Consider the following 21,146-nt stretch of genomic DNA (forward strand, 5'->3'; position numbering starts at 1 on the left):
TGTTTGATCTGGGTGGCATGTACAAATTGGCTACAATTACTTTACCTTCAGATGTGTCGATCTCTACTGCAATCAGTTCTACTTGTGATGGTATATCTAGTTTTATTTCCTTGACTTGTAGATTTTTCTTAGTTAATATTATCATTCCTCCTCCTTTTTTAAAATATCTGTCTCTTCTCCATATACTGTATTCCTTTAAGTTTAGTATGTGATTTGATATCCTTGGTATTAATTTTGTTTCAGTTAGGCATATTATTTGTGGTTCATTTTCTCTGACATAATCATTCATCTCTAGTAATTTTGATACCATTCCATCCACATTTGAGTACATCAACTTTATCATCTTGTTTATATACTTGTCATGACATGGTTCTACTACCTTCCTCCTTTTTCTTCCATCCTGTTTGGGTACCACTATCGTACCTGCAATCCTATTACTTTGTAAAAAATTTTCTTCTTCTCCTCTGATCTTCCCTCATTTTTTGTTTTTGCTTCCTCCCTTTTCTCTTTCAGTAATTCCAGTTCCTCTTGTGTTAGGCATCTTTTTATCCATACATTTTTGAACTCCTCTTTTTCCTTAAGATTCTTTGCATTTTTTAGTATCTCTTCCACAGTGTTTACACTCTGGAAGGTCACCTTTAGAGGTCTTGTCTTGCTTTTCTCATATTTCCCTAACCTTTTGTGTTCCTCTATGTCTTTACTACAGATTTCCTCTGATACTTCTTTCAGTAAGCTCATTACATTTGCCATCTCCTTTTTGTCTCTTGTGATCTTGTTTTTAACTTCTTCCTCTTCTATACCAGTGATTACTATTGATTTGTTTATCTCTACTGAATCTCTGACTAACTTTGGATTGTTTTGGATTATTCTTTTCACCTCCTTTTTAATGTTTTTTTCCTCCACCCTTGTTTCTAAGTCTTTCTTTACTTTCACCATTTCAGCATACGTGGTTTCTACATCATTTTTGTAGCTTTGCACAGCTTCTTTCACTTGTGTTATCTTCTCCTCAATATCACTGCTCTGGTCAATAAGACTGCTTACTTGCCTAATTGTTTCTGTGTCATTTTTGAACTCTTCCATAACACTCTCGTGATTGACTACTGTACTTGCCATTTCACTCATTTTCTTCCTAAGTGTACTCAATTCCACTGTTAGTTCACTGATGGTTGTGTCTTTCTTATTGGCCTCCCTTCCTAGTTTTTCTATTTCTTCCTTTTGCAAGTGCATCTGCTTCTTTATTTCATCAATTTCATTTTTGAAAGCCATTTCTAGTTTGTTTACACGTTCAACCAGTCTATTGTGAGTCTCTACTTCAACCAGTTCTTGGTAGAAATCATCATTTTTCTTTTTACCTTTATCCCTTTTCTTTTCCAAATTTATTTTACTGAAGTATGTATCCATTTTGCAATACTTATAGTGCAAAGCATGTACTTACAATCTCCGTGTTGTTGTAGTCTAAACAAACCTCAGAGATGACTCAGCGTATTCTTTCGTCTTGGTTCTATTTCCTGTTTGAACAAGTCTTGTTTAAACTTATTATTTTTTTCCTTTTAATAATGAACAATCATTTAGTCTAACCCGGTACTGAGCTTGACTCATACAAAGATACTATTTAGGTAATGCCACTGGCCGTGATGATTTAGTACGGAGCGCCGGTGTCGCACGTCCGCCTAGATTGAATCCCTGTGTGTGTGTGTGTGTGTGTGTGTGTGTGTGTGTGTGTACGTATTTATGTATATGTGTATGTATATACGTACAGTATGTATGTGTGTGTGTGTGTGTGTGTGTGTGTGTGTGTGTGTATGTACGTATTTATGTATGTGTGTATGTATGTATGTACAGTATGTATGTATGTGTGTGTGTGTGTGTGTGTGTGTGTGTGTGTGTGTGTGTGTGAGTGTGTGTACGTATTTATGTATGTGTGTATGTATGTATGTACATTATGTATGTGTGTGTGTGTATGTACATTATGTATGTGTGTGTGTGTGTGTGTGTACGTATTTATATATGTGTATGTATGTATGTACAGTATGTATGTGTGTGTGTGTGTGTGTGTGTGTGTGTGTGTACGTATTTATGTATGTATATATGTACAGTGTGTGTGTGTGTGTGTGTGTGTGTGTGTGTGTGAGTGCGTATTGAAGAGAAATAAAAGTGTGTGGCGATAATTAGAATAAAATATACACAGATATTCCACACAAAGCCAACGAGTCATAATAATACACCTCTCTTAATACCATCACACCAGTCCCTAATGAGACAGCCCTAGCATACAGAATATTTCACTATGGACTATACAGGTGCCCAAGTGGTGTAATGAGAAGGTGTGATGTGTATGCTAGCGGTGCCAGAGGTGTAACAGGAATGTATATCAATTGTATTAAAAGCAGACTATACATATCTAAAATAATCCATGTGAATATATATGTCAACACCTCTCTCTCTCTCTCTCTCTCTCTCTTTGTCGTCCAGGCGTTTATTGCCTCAGTAGGGGTCCGGGGCTAGGCTATTTAACCTTGACATTTAAGGGTAGGCACCTGCTCTTCTGGGTCATCAGGTAAGCAGTAAACCCAAATCACTTCTCGGATGTAAATCCTTAACCCGTCACGTCCCGAGGTTTTCCGCACCTCCGACATTCCCCAGTCCCGAGGTATTTTCGATTTTTTTTTTTTTGGCTAAAACCTTCGCTTTTGGTGAGAAACATCGAAAATTCATAGAGAAATCGCTCACCTGAGGTTTAAAGTGCCCAATCCAGGTAGGAGTTCCTCCTTACCTGAGTGGGTTTTCTAACATGCTGGCACCAAAGAAAACGAGTTCTATGGGAGGGTAACTATTTTATCCACTCATAAACGTTATTTATTTATTTACTTGGTACGAATGTATATGTAGTATGACAGTATATTGGTTTTCAAGCAGTAATAAAGGCATTATAAGCATTCTTTCACTCACTAACTAATCACCATACCTGACCTATTTTTGCCACACTACCTGATCATTATTTCTGGCTGTTTCTTCTTCTAATGCTATGTAAACATTGTCCTCCACATTGTCATCGATTGGGGAATCACTCTGGCCCTGAATAACTTTACTAGCCAGGTCACTGGTAACAGGTCCTTTGCCAAGACAATGGCGTGAGGGGGGGAGGGGGGAGGTTATGCAGTGTAAGGCATTGTCCCTGCTTGGTATCTTGTACAGGAATAGAGGAAGGTGTCCCGTGTATACATACGAAAAATCACGTGCGAAAATTGAAAATTGTGCAAATTAGGTACCTTGCAATTGCACGACGTACTGGTACGTCGCCGGGACTGGCAAATGCAAATCGTGGTGACGTACCCATACGTCGTCGGGACGGGGCGGGTTAAAGGCCACATTCGGTTGGGGCGCCTTAACCCACTAGACCACACACACACACACACACACACACACACACACACACACACACACACACACACACGGGATGATTGTTGCACTTTCTTTGTCTTGTCCTTCCCGGAATGGTAAACAAGTACGAGAGGAAATTGGTCGAGAGTTGGCGAATACGAAAAAGAACCATGGGATGCTTTGCGTACTCGTTTACGTGTCCTTGATGTAAAAAACAAAACAAAACAAAACAGAAAACTGGTTGTACGTGTGCGAATCTCAGCTTGGCAAGGAAAATTTTGGTGCTTGTGAGTGCCTCCTTCGCGTGGTGGCACTGCTATAACCTCTAATCAAACATCGATCACCTTCCTCCTTGTGTCGCAATAGGAGGAGAGCATCACCAGCCTCGAGTTTCCTGGATTCAGAGGACCCTGCAGCCACACCAACAACTTTAACGATAACAACAAATTCTATAACACAATGACAGCCTACACACACATCATGCAGGGAATATAACAATGGCATGTGAGGTGCATGAATACCTTTTAGTCAACGATAACATTACTCTCTGTATGACAAACTAATCTCCTTCATATGCTGGATTATGATACTCTCTGCTTCCTAATTTACCATCTCCAACTTTAACATTCTTATCGAGATTTTCTTCGACTTTCATTTTCTTGTCACTTCCAATAATACTGTTCTCTAAAGCTTTACTTACTTCCTTTGGTGTTTTTGTTATATCTTCCTTGTAACCTAAATTATCGTCCGCATAGTTATTTTCCACGGTCGTAGCTAAGTCACCTTCCATACCTTTATCCTGAAGCTTCCTATTCACAACACCATCACATTCCTTTTCTATATCCACATCTTTCCCTTTCACATCAACATCACACCCTGCATCTTTACCCTGATTTATAGTTTTCACAGCATCACATTCCACATCTTTATCTTCGCTTTTATTATTCTCAACATCACACTTCACATCCATATCTATATTTTTCTTCGTCTCAGTACCATTACATTCCCCTTCTGTGCCTTCACGCAGCTTCAACTCTTTGGACTTCCTGCGCTCTTCCTGCTGCTTGCGGAAGAAGACTCGGTTTGCCACGAAGTATATAACGCAGGTGACAGCCGACACACCTGCAGCAATTCTGAAGGTGAGGCGAACACCCAACGGTGCTATTAAAAAGCCTCCCACTAGACTGCCCAATGCTCGACCTGCAAGAAAACTGTTGGCATGAGTACAAATTTATATGAGAGGGACGTGAGCTGGGGGAAGGGCAGCGAAATGGCGGGGGACAGGAGGACAGGAGGCGATTTGTTTGTGGCCATCCCTCAAGGGATCAAGGCATCTGTCGATAGATAGATAGACAGACGGATGGAGAAATATGAAGAGAGGAGGGCAGACACAGAAAAAGAATAATAAGGGTGAAGGAAGAAGCAGGCAGCAATACATCAAGTGAGTGGATGATGGTGAGAAACAGGAAGAAAGAAGGACAGGCACAGAAAAAGAATGATAAAGGTGAAGGAAGAAGTAGGCAGCACTACATCAAGTGTGAATGATGGCATGAAATAGGAAGAGAAGAGGACAGACACAGAAAAAGAATTATAAAGGTGAAGGAAGAGATAGGCAGCGCTACATCAAGTGAGTGGATGATGGTCGCCACCGCCTACAACAAGCCTAGCGAAGGGGTAAACAAAGGATATATTTAACCTCTCCAGAAAAAAAAAAAAAATGCAGAAAGATGAGCACAACTGTCTGAAGATGCAATGAATAGACTCAAATGTGTGTCATCGGGCTGAATGGGTCAAATCTGGCTGCCGTGCTGACTCCAGGATGAATGACACAAGAGATGGTGCTTGGGGAAACCTCTTGCAGTTGTTGTTGTTGGTGTTCTTGATGTTGCTCTACCCCGGTTTAGCCAGCCTTCATTTGGTGCCTATTCTCGTCTATAATGAAGCTCCCTAATACCTCTTCCTTAGCAGTTAATTTTTGTACATGACTGGATAATTAAATTTTATACACCATTTATGCCGAGTGTGGCGATGTTGGAAGGATCTACGTAACACAGAAGAGGAGAGTATGGTGTAATAAGGAAAATAAATCGCTTAGGAGAGGGTGTTAGGGAGCTTCTTTAAAAAAATACCGGCCTTTTCACTCCAACGACGAATATTGTGACGAGTTTGTTGCTATCGCCGGACCATTTAATTTAGCTCTGAGGGAGTGTAGTAGCCTTCATGAACATCTTCACTACTAGACATCTTTCCTAAGTTAAATAAAACAGAAACACACGTCATCGGATTCAATTCGTCAAAATCTTCTACGTAAAAGATTTCTAAAAACCTAAAACAACTTGTACGAGGAAGCCAAACAAAGTAAACAGTGGTTGTGGCGCTTCCCTAAGGCGCTTTAAACCAATGCTCTTGGTTTGGCCTGTCGCAGTAATTCAGAAGAGGAGGGAAGGTTTGAACTGAGGGTAATACTGAGCCTCCACTGACCAAACCAGCAGCAGGAGTAACGTAAAGGTGTTATTAGAGTGAGGGGAGAAGCCTTGTATACTTTAAAATAATGCTCTTCGTTTGGTCTGTCGCAGTAATTCAGCAGAGGACGGAAGGTTTGAACTGAGGGTATGATAGAGCCTTCACTGACCAAATCAGCAGTAGGAGTAACGTAGTGTTATTAGAGTGAGAGATGAAGCCTTGTAAACCTACCGACGCCGTGGTAAACCCCGCCGTACACGCCCTGGAGTGTGGCGATGGTGGATGGAGTGGCAAGTTCGTCAGCGTAGGTACACGAAGCCGTTCCCAGGAGAGACACGGTGAAGCACTCCAGCACCTCAAACGGCATGCACCACCACGGGTTGGTCAGGAACGAGTACCCTGGGGACACACAATACTACACTCAGCCATCACAACGCTACACTCAGCCGTCACAACGCTACACTCAGCCATCACAACGCTACACTCAGCCATCACAACGCTACACTCAGCCGTCACAACGCTACACTCAGCCATCACAACGCTACACTCAGCCGTCACAACGCTACACTCAGCCATCACAACGCTACACTCAGCCATCACAACGCTACACTCAGCCATCACAACGCTACACTCAGCCATCACAACGCTACACTCAGCCATCACAACGCTACACTCAGCCGTCACAACGCTACACTCAGCCATCACAACGCTACACTCAGCCATCACAACGCTACACTCAGCCATCACAAGGCTACACTCAGCCATCACAAGGCTACACTCAGCCGTCACAACGCTACACTCAGCCATCACAACGCTACACTCAGCCGTCACAACGCTACACTCAGCCATCACAACGCTACACTCAGCCATCACAACGCTACACTCAGCCGTCACAACGCTACACTCAGCCATCACAACGCTACACTCAGCCATCACAACGCTACACTCAGCCGTCACAACGCTACACTCAGCCATCACAACGCTACACTCAGCCGTCACAACGCTACACTCAGCCATCACAACGCTACACTCAGCCATCACAACGCTACACTCAGCCGTCACAACGCTACACTCAGCCATCACAACGCTACACTCAGCCGTCACAACGCTACACTCAGCCGTCAGGAGTGATATGACGTAGGAATAATTCTCCTTAGTTACTACAGTTGGTTTGGGTTTATGAATGGAACTGGTTTAAAAAGTCGTAGCCTCATGAAAGTCACTGGCCCTTACTTTCAAGGCAGGACTGAGTCTCCTTGCTTACCATTTACACCAACTTTGTACTCTGACCACATTCGGATACCAAGAGATCTGGAAGGAGTTAGGGATCATCACCAGATTATAAGAGTCCTGCTGAAGTAGAAACACCGTGACGCATTATAAGATCTTGACATACGCTACCACGGGTTAGTCAGGAACGAGTACCTCTTAACTTCGCTAAATATTGCCATCTCTCCTACTATATTCACTTTAATGCCGCCTAAAATATGTCTCCGTCTTGTATGCTCTGTCTATTTTAGCTTGGCCCAAGATTACATGCCTATATTGAATAATGAGCTGTTACACGGGATTTATACTAGTAGCGAAAGTGCTATATCAAGGACGTACAGCCACGGCCATTGATTATTGTTTCAGATGCCCTGCTTCCTCCTGGCGTCCCCTGGACAGAAGTTGGCAATGACAGAACTGCCTTCACATTACTTTGTCCTCACATACCTGTCTTACTCTCTCATAACTCGGCTTCTTCTTCTTTTTCTGTCACCTAAATGCATGCTGTACACAGACTGTCTGAGTTGCACAATTACCTCCTCCAAGGAGGTTATGTTTTTGCCGGCGTTGGTTTGTTTGTCTGCTCGTCTGTTGGCAGGATTACTCAAAAAGTTATGGACAGAGTTTGCTGGAAATTTTTCGGAGGCTCAGGGTATGGCCCAAGGAACAATCCATTAGATTTGGGTGTGATCCGGATCATCATCCGGATCCAGGATTTTTTAAAAGGATTCTTTACCATTGCAAGATAGTGGCAATTTCAACATTTTTGCTTCTTACTCGACAAATAATGCCTACAACCTTGGAGGAGATTTGCAGTCTCGGACTGTTATTGTTTTCATATAAAGTGTATGCAGTTTTACCGCGGTTAACTCTAACAATCCGATAATATGTTTTTTTACTGCAGACACTTCTACTCAGCTTACTGGGATACGCTTGGTAGCACAGAGGTGCAGAGGTACAGGCTATACTCTATCAACACATCCAGATCGAAAAGTCTGTCGTAAGAATAATACATTCGTCTAAAGGTAGTAGTAAGGTAGTAAGAAAGATGTCACCTGACTGAAGTTATTAAGTGTGACGTCCAAAGGCAGTAAGAACACAGTACATGAGGCGTCACCGTCCTGAAGGCATTAGGTGTGACGTACCTATCATACGGATGGCATAGAAGGCCAGTCCCAGGATGATGGTGTTGGCATGGCCGAGTTTGTTGATGATGTAGCCAGACGCCACCAGGATGGGGATGCCGGCACTGGTACCCACCGTCACCGTGATGCCCATCAGGGATTTCTTGGCGCCAAGATCCTGAAGCAGCCAGAACAGGAACGTCTCCAGCAGGCCGAAGATTGCTCCTGCAAAGTCATTTCTGTGGTAATTTTAGTTCACCTTTCATCCATACCATTACTGCCCCATTAGAGGCGTATTGGGCAGGGGCCATTAAAGGTGCAAACAATTCTTTTGGACTTAAATCTCTAAGAGCCACGTCTGGTCAGAGCGCCATAACCCCTTACATCACCAGCTGCCTAAAAATAATCAATAAGTAAAACTGTAATAAGTAAAAAAATGCACAAAGTCGTACACATCCATACAAACCACATCACATACATAAAGCACAAGGAACAACATGACAGGCAGTCGTCATTATAAGACATGGATGTGTTCCATAATACAGTGACTTTTTCTATACAACTTGCGCGCTACAAAGTGGGGGAAACTGGCAGGTCAGCTTTATCAATGAGCTTTAACAGACTTGTAATCAGGACTTTTGGGGACCTACATCCTGAAGTAGCCCAAGGACGAAGGTACCTCCAGGCCAGAGAATGCACCTGGCGGGAAAGATAATTAGGGTGTTATTCCAGACTCAGATCAGTTAACGCCATGAGTCCTCTTAAGGTGTCCCATACTAAGACTAGCCATGGTAGCCTACAACTTGTATTCTCTGTGGACCTCAAGCTCAACCAAGAGCCAAAAGGAGCCACTGTAGTTACTTCCCTACACTTGCTGGACACCGCTTCGAGAAAAAAATTGGTTGTGTATTAAGAGTTTTGACAATGCGTGGTTCTCAGCAGGGGTTTTGCTCCTGTTTACTGGTGCTGAGTTCCCTGCCTAAGAGTGATGATTGTGTGAGTAGTTACCAAGTCTGTAGCCACACTTCACTCTTAGTGGTAGCAAGCTTTCTGCTACCACTTACCACACTGTCAAAACCTATTTAACACTGATATAAGTCCCATGCTATTATTATAAACATCACTACTTTATGGTTTACCATATATTTTTGTAAGTACGTACTGTATGTATGTATGTATAGCCATTCGCCGAAATTCCGGAAGAGGTGGGTACAGATTGCCGGCATACGTTAGGTAGGGGCGCTGATCAGGCATTCTCCCAGTGTTGAACTTCCTCCCTATGACTTGTGTAAACCAGGCAACCATTTACTAACCCAAGTGTTCTCTATGTAATGGAAACGACGAAGAGGGTTTACGGAGGGCTAGTGACCATAAGTTTACCTTTATCTATCTATATACTATATAGTAATGAAGGACAAAACCCCAAACCTCCTCTGTCTCCTATGCTGAGTATAATCAACTGAGAGAGAGAGAGAGAGAGAGAGAGAGAGAGAGAGAGAGAGGGGGGGGGAGGAAGAAATTGGCAGGTGGATATACGCGCCAACTAAGGAAGTCAGGAGGTAATGATGGCTGTATAATTAGCCACTGTAATTAACTACTGCATCTTATGAATTTCAATATCTAGCACAGTGTCCTTAGTGATGGCATAAGTGTGTAATATCGGTAGAAAGGCTGGCGATAATGACGCGAAAAACATTGAGGTAAAGTATTGTCACGAGAGAAAGAAGCTGTTGCTGAATGTTCAAGTCTCAGACCCAACTTGAAAAATTTATCAGCGTGGGAGAGGCTCTAGCAGCATCAGATGAAAGAAAGGAACTATACTCTTTCCACTCTAACTTGGCCTAAAATTGTCATCTCTCCATCTTCAGTGCTGAGGTCTAACAGGAGATTAACACTGGAATATGATACGAAGAAGCGCTAAGGAAAGGGTGTTGAGCCATTATATTTTCTTATTCTGCCACTCAGCTACGTGAAGTAAGTTATAATAGAACGAAAATCTGAGCCAAGTTAAGGTGAAAAGAGTATACCCAACAAGCAGTAAAAAACACGTAAAACAGAGACACGGAACTCAGCGATATATCTGAAGCAGAGTATGTTATGGGCTGTGTAAATTTCTTGATATACTTTACTTCATGTTAGATATGTCCGAGTATGTGTGTGTGTGTGTGTGTGTGTGTGTGTGTGTGTGTGTGTGTGTGTGTGTGTGTGTGAAGATGGTCATACTGAGTCTTTTCAAGGGTGATCCTGGTGTTCAGAGTGACGGCGCTATGTACTAAATCTCACCTGAATCTCACCTGTAATTAACATGACCACCAAAAACGTGATCACTTCCGCATTCTTCAGTAGCGCCTTGAAGTCCCTGGTCACCTTGTCCGATGGCATACGGAAGTCCAGGTCCATCACCATAATGACCATCGCTGCCACAAGCTTCAGACCAAAGTACAGGAAGCAGGCGGGTCTGGGGAACAAGGACCAAAGACAGGAACATTATTAGACTCCTGTGACTGACTCTAGGCTATCAACACACGCTCCTGACTCACTCTAATCTACCTTCATTAACACCTAGACTCCTGACTCACCGTGAATCGTGAGGCGTCAGGTAGAATAGAGTACTAGAGTTGTGCTAACCGTGAAAGGGCTACCTGTACACTAAGTAACACTCTCAGGCGTCTATGAATCACTCAGGTAAATAAAATCGTTCATCCTTAACTGGAAATGAATTTTGTACCAGAGCTCCGATGGATAACTAACACCTGAACAAAATTCTAACGTTAACCGGAATAAAATACTAGAGTTCTTCCAATTTTGAGAGGGTCGTGTCCTTAGTACAGTGCCGGAAAAAACGTGAAGTAACCCCTTAATCTGATACCAATGTATGTTTAATTTTACTGCATCCAGGCGACTTTTTTGTTTTTTTTTAACGTGTCCGACTCTGGTCAAAGGCTTCAGGGCCAATCCCAAGATCCGGTAGTCCTCCTACTCACCTCCACATGCCACCACTTCGGCGCTAAAACCCACCGTCCATACTGAATACATGCTAGGGTTGTCTTAAACTGAAGAGAATCGTGTGGAGGCGGTAGGATTACAATAAAACGATGGGCCATGGCAGTGCACTGGTTAGCCCATTGAGTCCTGTCGCATCTTTACATCTTCGCTACAGTTACTTTTCTTTGTAATTATTTTTGCCACAACTAGACGATTTATTTAACTTGGACGAGTGACGCAGCAAAGGAAAGGTTAATAAAGACTTGTGTGTAACCTCTCCTGTTCGAAAATTCTGTCCACATCTTAATTAACTCGTTTAAAGTTGGCAGGAATAAAATATGTTAATAAATAAAATACGTGCCTCGTTATACCTGTCTTTCTGTACGCCTGTGTGTGATGGACCCTGCACCAGATCTTGAAAGGAAATTTTGTTGTGAATCCTGCCGTCCACTGATGCCAAAGAAGACCTAACTAAGCAGGATAGGTACAGGAATTATCACTATACCACCGAGGTTAAAGAAGAGTCACCGAAACCTGGCTGAACCACCTTAATCCACTAAGCCACCAGGCATCTATTATATTTATGCACCGGTAATTCTACGGGTGACTTTACACTCCCTCTTCTGTCTTTCTTTCCTCCATTCTTTCCTCTTCCTTCTGCCTACGCGTGACTTTACACTCCCTCTTCTGTCTTTCTTTCCTTCATTCTTTCCTCTTCCTTTTGCCTATGGGTGACTCTACACAGAGTGACAAGCCAAATGGATTCCTATACACCAGGAAACTATTTACTACGCTGGGTGGTAACCATATAACCAAATTTTGGCGCCTGGTGGTTTAGTGGGTAATTATTGTGCTCCAGTCAGATTGAGCCGGTGAAGGTTTATATCCAAGGGATGGTTGGGGTTTATGCTCACATAATGCCACTCAGGGATGAGTGAGGCTGGTCACTCTCATCTTAAATGTCAGGACCAACTGCCAAGCCCCGGGCTCCTACGCTCCTCATGGGGCAACGTAGGATTGGATGATGGATGGATGGATGGATTAATTCTGCTTCCGTTGAGACCAGAGAAGTGACTATAATGAGCACTTAACCCAAATAATCCCTTCAGACCTTGATCCATCTGGAGGGCCGTAACCCACTACACCACCAGGCTACGTATCAACACTCACAGGGTCCGCTGATGCACGAGAAGACACCGATATGCACACCAGCACAGGAGCCACAATGACGGATATGACGTTAGTCTAGTTTGACAACCTTAACCCACTAGACCACAAGGCTACGTACCTAAAATCCTGGCGTCCGGTGATGCCCGAGACGACGTCGATGAGTACGCCAGATATAGGCGTCATCACAATGGCGCCCATGTTGCCGTACAGCCCCTGGAGGCCATAGTCCCCTTTGTACTGGCGAAGGATGGCCATGGTAGCGCCCTGGAACATGGTGTGGCTGGTGGCTGCCACGGCAAGGGTCAGTATACACGGGGGTTGGTACAGGTCACGGATATGCTGTATAATACACTGAGACATTGATAAAGTTGGGGTTATGTTCCATAATAGTACAACATTTAAACAGTTTCTGTGGTGCTGGAGAGGGAGGGCCTTCACGTGGTGGCACCGATATAGTTGTTATAATATCAACGTCCTTCTCATTTCCTCTCCCCCGAAAAGTCTTTTTATTATCGACACACGTCATGTACTTGTCGCTGAGAAACAAAATGGCCAGAAAGTGAACCAATGATATTAACTTATATTTTATTTTTATTATTTTTTTTCTCAGCCTACATGATCAGACAGTTTGCGTCAGAAGAAGTACTGTACATTTTGCGTCTGTGTGAATGCACCCTCACGAGCGAGAACAATCTTACATATAACTTAAGGTTAAGACAGTTTATAAATAAAGCCCAAGATTTATACACAGCAATGAAAATGCTAACTCCCTGCAACACTGTGCTGCTTGCTGCTCCCACGACAAGATTCAGTATAGATGGTTTACGTTGACAGTCTGAGATGCTTTCCTAAATACTGCAACGCTTTTGGTTTTAGAGTAATGTCAAGTTTTTAAAAATGGCCATTGACACACATGGTCGGAGCAACACAAGTATTCCATTCTCACTACCACTAGACTCTTCAGGTGAGTGAGTCATAAGTGTCTGAATTAAGATTTTATTCATCTGAGAGTGAGTCATAGGAGCCTGAGTGTTAATACTATCACCAATAACCCTCACATGCCCGGTACAACTCTAGTATTCACTCCCAGTTGACGCCAGAGGGGTTTATTTAGGTGAACGTAAAGGTGGTCAAATCTTAATTGGCAAAATGTAACGCAAAACTCTCTACTTTGTGACGGTCATTTATGGAACGCCTGTTGGTTATTATGTATGGTTAGCCTGCATCCCATACCACACAGTGCAGTCAGCAGCCATGCAGGAAGCCCAGATACGTTCCATCACCATCAAGTACTTCAAAATTCATCAAATTTGGGGTGGTCTGCATCCAACTTGATTCCAGGTTTAAACGTACATCCCTAAGTCTTCAAGGCTGAGGGTCAATACTATCACTATTAACCTCTTCAGTGCTCGGTGCAGCTCTAGTATTCATCTCCAGTTGACGACAGACAATTTGTGTGTGTGTGTGTGTGTGTGTGTGTGTGTGTGTGTGTGTGTGTGTGTGTGTGTGTGTGTGTGTGTGTGTCAGAGGAACCTGTCACTAAACGATTGCGTACAGTTAGGGAAGGCCCAAGTCAGCTTTGTACTGGTGCAGGATGGCATGTTAGCCCCCTGAAGCATTGTGTGCCTTGTTGCTGCCACGGGAAGATTCAGTATAGACGGTTATCATCTAAAACCACTTCATTATTACCATTCTCGCTTAATCGAATCATCTGGTGTCTGCTGGAAGAGAGTGACAGAGTAATTCCAACCAGGGAGGGGTTAAGGGAAGCAGTATTAACACACTCAGGCTCTTTTTTACTCACTCTTGCCCAAATCATACCCTCTGGCCTAAACTGACACAATAGGCTATAATTATTTAGACTCTTTTCAATACAACGGGTACTATAATTTGAAGGTGCTCGTTTATAAGTCTGGCGTGTGTCCTAAGGCGTATTATTTTCTCTTCTCTCAAGCCCACAACTAATTGAAAAAGAAAAACGATACATTAAATCATATATTAGATTTTTAATTTTATTTTTGCTCTCACTTGACAACTCTCGGAACTAAATATTGTCGAAATGGAGAAATTAGATGTAACTTTCACTAACCCACATAAGAGATCTTCCCTAAATATACCAACAATGAAGACTGAGCAGTACAAAAGACAACCGGCAGGAGTTAATAGACTGGCAAAATTATAGGGCTGGGACAGATATACGCAGAGTGACTTCAGTAAATCTCCTGGTGGTATCAAGATTAAAATATAACTCGAGCCACAAAAATTCATGTAGCTTAACCCAGCTGATAAGTCTGAAGGCCAATAAGTAATTCATTCTTGCTGTCACCACATGGGTTTATATTCATGTTAGGAGAGGCACCTACAAATGACGGGTTTAATGAAGCCTATAGAGAAATTTGCAGGGAAAACGTGGCAAAGATTGGCTCAGTCAAGGAATTCGTGGAAAAGGTTGGGGGAGGCCTTTGTTCAGCAGTGGACTTGTAATGGCTAATGATGATGATGATAATGATGATGATGATGATGATGATGATTTCTAACTCCCCCAGCTCAAACTAGTCTTTCCTTGGCTATAAAATAATCCAACATAGCATGGATAAAAGAGACATCTCATACAGCAAGCCAGTATTTCGCCACATCTCCGTATTTCATTTTATATGCGCCTTTACGTATTTATTTATCAATCCCGCGATGCATGATGGTATTTTCGGGAACTCGGCCTATACAGTTCAGCGAGATTCAGCCTCTGTGTGTGTGTGTGTGTGTGTGTGTGTGTGTGTGTTAACTCCACGTAGCCTATTTGATGGATTTGAGTGCAGCTTCCGAGGTCAGTTCGTCTGGTTACTTGGCTGGTTGTCTGCTTTGTACAATTTCCCAGCCATGATTTTTAGGGGGTCGGCTCTCCTTACCAAATTAAAAAAATGTTCATATATTGTGAAAGGAAGACAGATATGGTGTTGATAGTGCCTGTTGTGCAATGGACCATCCGTAATGCGATATTTAGGGGGCGTGACCCCCTAATGACTCTTGGGGGGTCAGCCTCCCTCCCAGAAATAAAAACGATCAGAAATAGGGGGAAATGAGCACATGGATTTCAACGAAACTTCTCAGGTCAGTTCATCTGGTTACTACTACTACTACTACTATTGCGACGATGATGACGACTATGTACATCCTAGGTTTTTACCCCTTCACATATGCCACCATTGACATCATGTGGCTGTTACATTTTGATTCTCGGTTCTTTATGACGCAGTAGTATATATATATATATATATATATATATATATATATATATATATATATATATATATATATATATATATATATATAAAATTCTTTCAACCCAGTGTGTGTATCGCAGGACTGGGTATGCGGTTTCCTTGTTCTCTCTGAATGCACAGACAGAAACTGCACATCTACGTTAATTTTTACTGTTAGTTCATAGTGCCATACAGAAAAATTGCTTACTGTATTTTCACCGCCTGCCATAAAACTAAGTTACTGCTTTCCCATTATCTGTAGTGTCCAATTGTATGACGAAAGTTGTGATATTTAGGAAAACATCCCTGGCCTAATGAGGCCAGGAGGGGGACGCCTTCAAGTGGTGTTACCTACATAACTGGGCGGCTCCGCTGGTTGGTTCTTAAGTCATCCCTCAACCCTAACCTCGAAAAGGAAGGTGGTGGGCTGTAGGAAGAAGGTAATTTAAGGGTGCAGTTCATAAGCCCAGGACCAGAACAACAACAACAACAACAATACTGCCGAGGTTAACACATATATAACAACTCTATGGAGCCAAACACTTACCCAGTGCAATGTCGCCGATTAGTCTGATGGCCATGTAGGAGAAGAATGTGGCTGATGGACTGAGCTCCTGTGTGGTGTTGGTGTTGGTACAGAGGCCCTCACTAGCCACACCAGCATAGCACATCACAACACAGCCCTCAGCACCACCAGCATTATCTGTGTTATCCGCTGCCTGCCTTACATCTGTGGCCTGGAATTAAATAGTGTTGGCTTGTGCATTCCATACACTACTTCCCTCAATTTCCTCCTCCTCCTCCTCCTTCTCATCATCAGCATTCCTATACTGCTTTCCTCAATTTTCCTCCTCCTCCTCCTCCTCCTCCTTATCATCATCATCATCATCATCGATACTTTTCTTAATGCAAGCTGAACCCTCTACGTCTGTGGTCTGGAATAAAACAAGAAAGAGTTGGATGGATTAAATTCTTGTGTGGCACTTGTCCTGGTACAAAGGGATTCACCACCACCATCACACAACACCACACATCCTTTATCAGCATCACTCTCCTTAATGCTGGTTGACTCCTTTCACCACCCTTCATCATTATCATCATCATCATCACTCTCCTTAATGCTGGTTGACTCCTTTCACCACCCTTCATCATTATCATCATCATCATCATCACTCTCCTTAATGCTGGTTGACTCCTTTCACCACCCTTCATCATTATCATCATCATCACCAACATCACTGATTCGTACTTTAATATATTAAACCCCTCCACAAGCACCACCACCACCTCATCTCTCTCTCTCTCTCTCTCTCTCTCTCATACACGCACCACCACCACCACAATCATCATCATCATCAAAAGTTCACCTCGTTTAATGGTCTCATGGCTAGCCTGGGAATCGAACCCGTGACCGTTTGATTGCCAGCGGAGTGTGTACCTTATACACCAGAGCCACTGCCTTTATGTGAATGGAAAGGGGACGAGGAATGAGAGAAAAGTGGGAAGGAGGGAGAAGAGGGAAGGGAAGGATGAGAGAAGGGAGGGAAGAGGGAAGGAGGGTGAAGGGTCAAGGGCGGGAAGAATGAGGTGGCGTGTGTGTGTGTGTGTGTGTGTGTGTGTGCTTTGCATAACAAAGCAAGAGCGGCGTCTGTGTGTGCATGTGTGTGAAATCTGTCTGTGTGTCTCGTTCATTTTTTTCTCTTTTCTTTCTTTCTTCTCTGTCCTTACACAGTACTCTCTCTCTCTCTCTCTCTCTCTCTCTCTCTCACACAAAACAACACATCCCTGACCTTGAGTGTTTGAAAACGTACACTAAAACACCATATCCCTTCCTTCCTTCTGTCCTGCCCCTTGCACTGCCTGCCATACATTTATTCCTTAGTCCTGCGTCCATCACGGTGTATTACTGACGATTTAAAGGATGTACACTACTTACTCTTGCTTGGTTTGTTTTATCTGACGGAACTGGCTCACTACCACAATTTTACCACAGTTTCACTACCACAATTTTACTACCACAGTTTCACTACCACAATTTTACTACCACAGTTTCACTACCACAATTTTACTACCACAGTTTCACTACCACAGTTTCACTACCACAATTTCACTACCACAGTTTCACTACCACAATTTCACTACCACAATTTCACTACCACAGTTTCACTACCACAGTTTCACTACCACAATTTCACTACCACAATTTCACTACCACAGTTTCACTACCACAATTTCACTACCACAGTTTCACTACCACAATTTCACTACCACAGTTTCACTACCACAGTTTCAGGCGTGGGTGCGTGAAATCCAACAAGCCTTAGCTAGGAGGCAGGGCTGAGTCTCCTTGGTTACTAGTCACATTTATCCCCCAGTTTGAGTACACTTGGCCATCAATTAGCTGTCCAACTCTCTAATGCAAGAGTTAACCGTTACTCCCAGTCCTTCATTTATGCAACGGGTCAACTCTGGAACTGTCTCCCTCTGTCTGTATTTCCTACTTCCTATGATCTCCAGTCCTTCAAACGCAGTGTGTCCAGGCATCTCGAAATGAATGGATCTTGAATTTGGCTCTCTTTTGTATTGTTTTTGTCTTTGTTCTTGGAAGGAACTGTTAATGCGGGCTCAGCCTTTGGTTCCTTCTTCCTAGCATTAAAAAAAAGGTGTAGCCACCATCATCCCTTTCATTCCTATAGTGTGTTTATACCAACTTGGCCTAAAATTTCTGCCTCTCCAACTTGAATGCTGAGCTGTAACTTCAGATTAACACTAGAATACCATGCTAATCACGAAGAAGTGCTCTGGAAGGGTGTGTAGAGCCGTAGCATTATTTTTTTTGCCACTGAGGTATGTGAAGATGGAGAACAGGTCATTGTGCTGAAGAGGTGAATAAAATGGTCTGGAGATAGATAGAATGCGATAGATAGACAGATAGATAAAAAGGTAGATAGAGAGAATGCGATAGATAGATGGAGTAGATAGATAGTGTAGTAGATAGCTAGATAGATAGATAAAGTAGATAGATAGTATAGTAGATAGCTAGATAGATAGATAAAGTAGATAGATAGTATAGTAGATAGCTAGATAGATAGATAAAGTAGAATAGATAGTATAGTAGATAGCTAGATAGATAGATTAAGTAGATAGATAGTATAGTAGATAGCTAGATAGATAGATTAAGTAGATAGATAGTATAGTAGATAGCTAGATAGATAGATTAAGTAGATAGATAGTATAGTAGATAGCTAGATAGATAGATAGATAGATAGCAGAGTAGATAGCTAGATAGATAGATAAACAGAATAGATAGATAGATAGTAGTGTAGATAGAGCAGATAGACTGATAGACAGAATGCGATTGATAGATACATTGAATACGATAGATAGATAATTAGAATGCGATAGATAGAGATAGAATGCGATAGATAGATAGACAGGTAGACAGAATGCGATAGATAGATAGTTAAAATGCGATAGATTGAGACAGAATGCGATAGATAGATAGACAGGTAGACAGAATGCGGCAGATAGATAGATAGACAGATAGAATGCGATGGATAGATAGACATAGATACGATGCGATAGATAGAATGAGAGAGACACAATGCGATAGATATAGATAAAATGAGACAGATAGAATGAGGTAGATAGAATGAAATAGATAGACATAGAAAGAATGAGGCAGAATGATATGGAAAGAATTAGATAGATGCAATGAGATAGATAGAATGAGATAGATAGAGTGAGATAGATAGAATGAGAAAGACAGAATGAGATAGATAGAATGAGAAAGACAGAATGAGATAGATATAATGAGATAGATATAATGAGGTAGACAGAATGAGATAGATAGAATGAGATAGATATAATGAGATGGATATAATGAGATAGATATAATGAGATAGATATAATGAGATAGATAGAATGAGATAGATAGAATGAGATAGATATAATGAGATAGATAGTATGAGATCGAAAGAATGAGACAGAATGAGATTGACAGAGTGAGGTCGATAGAATGAGAGACAGAATAAGATAGATAGAATAAGACAGACTGAATGAGATAGATAGAATGAAATAGACAGGATGCGATAGACAGGATGATAAAGAATAATATGGACAAAGGAACTAAAAAACAAGGAAGCAAGAGACAAACAACAAATCATGGTAGGGAAGGGATGCATGTTAGCCAATATTCCTCCTCTATCTGTCTATCTATCTATCTATCTATTGCTAGACGCCTTAATCCCGTAAGGGGTGGCCACAAACAAATCGCCTCCATGTCGCCCTGTCCTCAGCCATTTCCCTGCCCTGATCCCAGCACACACCCCTCTCTCGTATACCTCTCCACTCCATCCCTCCATCTCATCCTTGGCCTCCCCCTCCCTCTTCCTCCCTCCACCTCACTCACATATTCTCTCCTCGTTAGTCTCTCACTCTCCATCCTCTCTATATGTATGTATTTGATTATTCCCTAACGCGTGTACTTTTGCGAATTATCCTGCACGTCTTCATACTCCAGCTGTGTTAATTAAGTAAGGTAGGTGGATATTAACATCAGGTGAATTACATACAAGAGATGCAAGGTGTAATGTGCAAAATGAATCGATAAGGAAAATGTGCAAAGGAATCTCCCCTGTCACTTAAACTATTGCTTACCATATTGGACCTCCTCTCTCTCTCTCTCTCTCTCTCTCTCTCTCCAAAAACCCCGACTCACGGCTTCCTGAGAAATGCAGATGCGCATTTCTCTCTCTCTCTCTCTCTCTCTCTCTCTCTCTCTCTCTCTCTCTCTCTCTCTCTCTCTCATCAATGTCATGAGTCAAAGGTCAAGGTCACCAGAGTAGGAAGAAAATTACATCACGCGGACGATTAGCCTTCTGCTCAGAGGATTTGTAAGCGTATACGTCATCGAAGCTTGTAATCCCCACCACACACCACCACAACTATACTCTGCTCACTCTGACTTGGCCTAGAACACTCATCTTTTTATTTAACAAGAGAGGAATGCTAGAATATGATGCTAGTCACGAAGAAGTGCTATGGAAAGGATATAGAGCCAAGTTTAAGTGAACAACCTATAGTACCACCACCACCACACCACCACACCACCACCACCACCACACCACACCACACCACACATGCATCACACCACCACCACACCACACCACACCACCACCACCACACCACACCACACCACCACCAACACCACCACCACCACCACCACACCACCAGCCAACACACAACACCACCACCGCCACACCACCACTACCACAACAACAGCAACTACAACCACCACTACCACAACCAAAATCATTACTGCTACCACCACCACCACTATTACTACCACTATCTCAACAAGAACCACAACTATCATTACCCCCATCACCACCACCACTACTATTACCATTACCACCACCACCACTACTACTACCACCACCATTACTACCACCACCACTACCACCACCGCCACTACCACAACCACCACCACTAC

The 21,146-nt window shown here is 42.6% G+C and overlaps 1 protein-coding gene across 1 annotated transcript in view; it reads right to left on the reverse strand.

The window, feature by feature from the left end:
- Positions 1-3,639: 3,639 nt before the first annotated feature.
- Positions 3,640-21,146, reverse strand: part of LOC145409862 (major facilitator superfamily domain-containing protein 6-like) — a 98,041-nt gene continuing 80,534 nt past the window's right edge. The window contains exons 5-11 of the mRNA XM_080280144.1: positions 16,200-16,389; positions 12,511-12,679; positions 10,532-10,695; positions 8,259-8,462; positions 6,076-6,243; positions 3,991-4,581; positions 3,640-3,830 (exon numbers count right to left, since the gene is read on the reverse strand). Coding sequence (XP_080136270.1) covers positions 3,640-3,830; positions 3,991-4,581; positions 6,076-6,243; positions 8,259-8,462; positions 10,532-10,695; positions 12,511-12,679; positions 16,200-16,389 — 1,677 coding nt within the window. The remainder of the gene's footprint in view (positions 3,831-3,990; positions 4,582-6,075; positions 6,244-8,258; positions 8,463-10,531; positions 10,696-12,510; positions 12,680-16,199; positions 16,390-21,146) is intronic.

Source organism: Coenobita brevimanus, chromosome 83, assembly GCF_032717465.1.
Source record: "Coenobita brevimanus isolate Jiangsu-jjx chromosome 83, ASM3271746v2, whole genome shotgun sequence".
In the NCBI taxonomy this organism is placed as follows: Eukaryota; Metazoa; Arthropoda; class Malacostraca; order Decapoda; family Coenobitidae; genus Coenobita; species Coenobita brevimanus.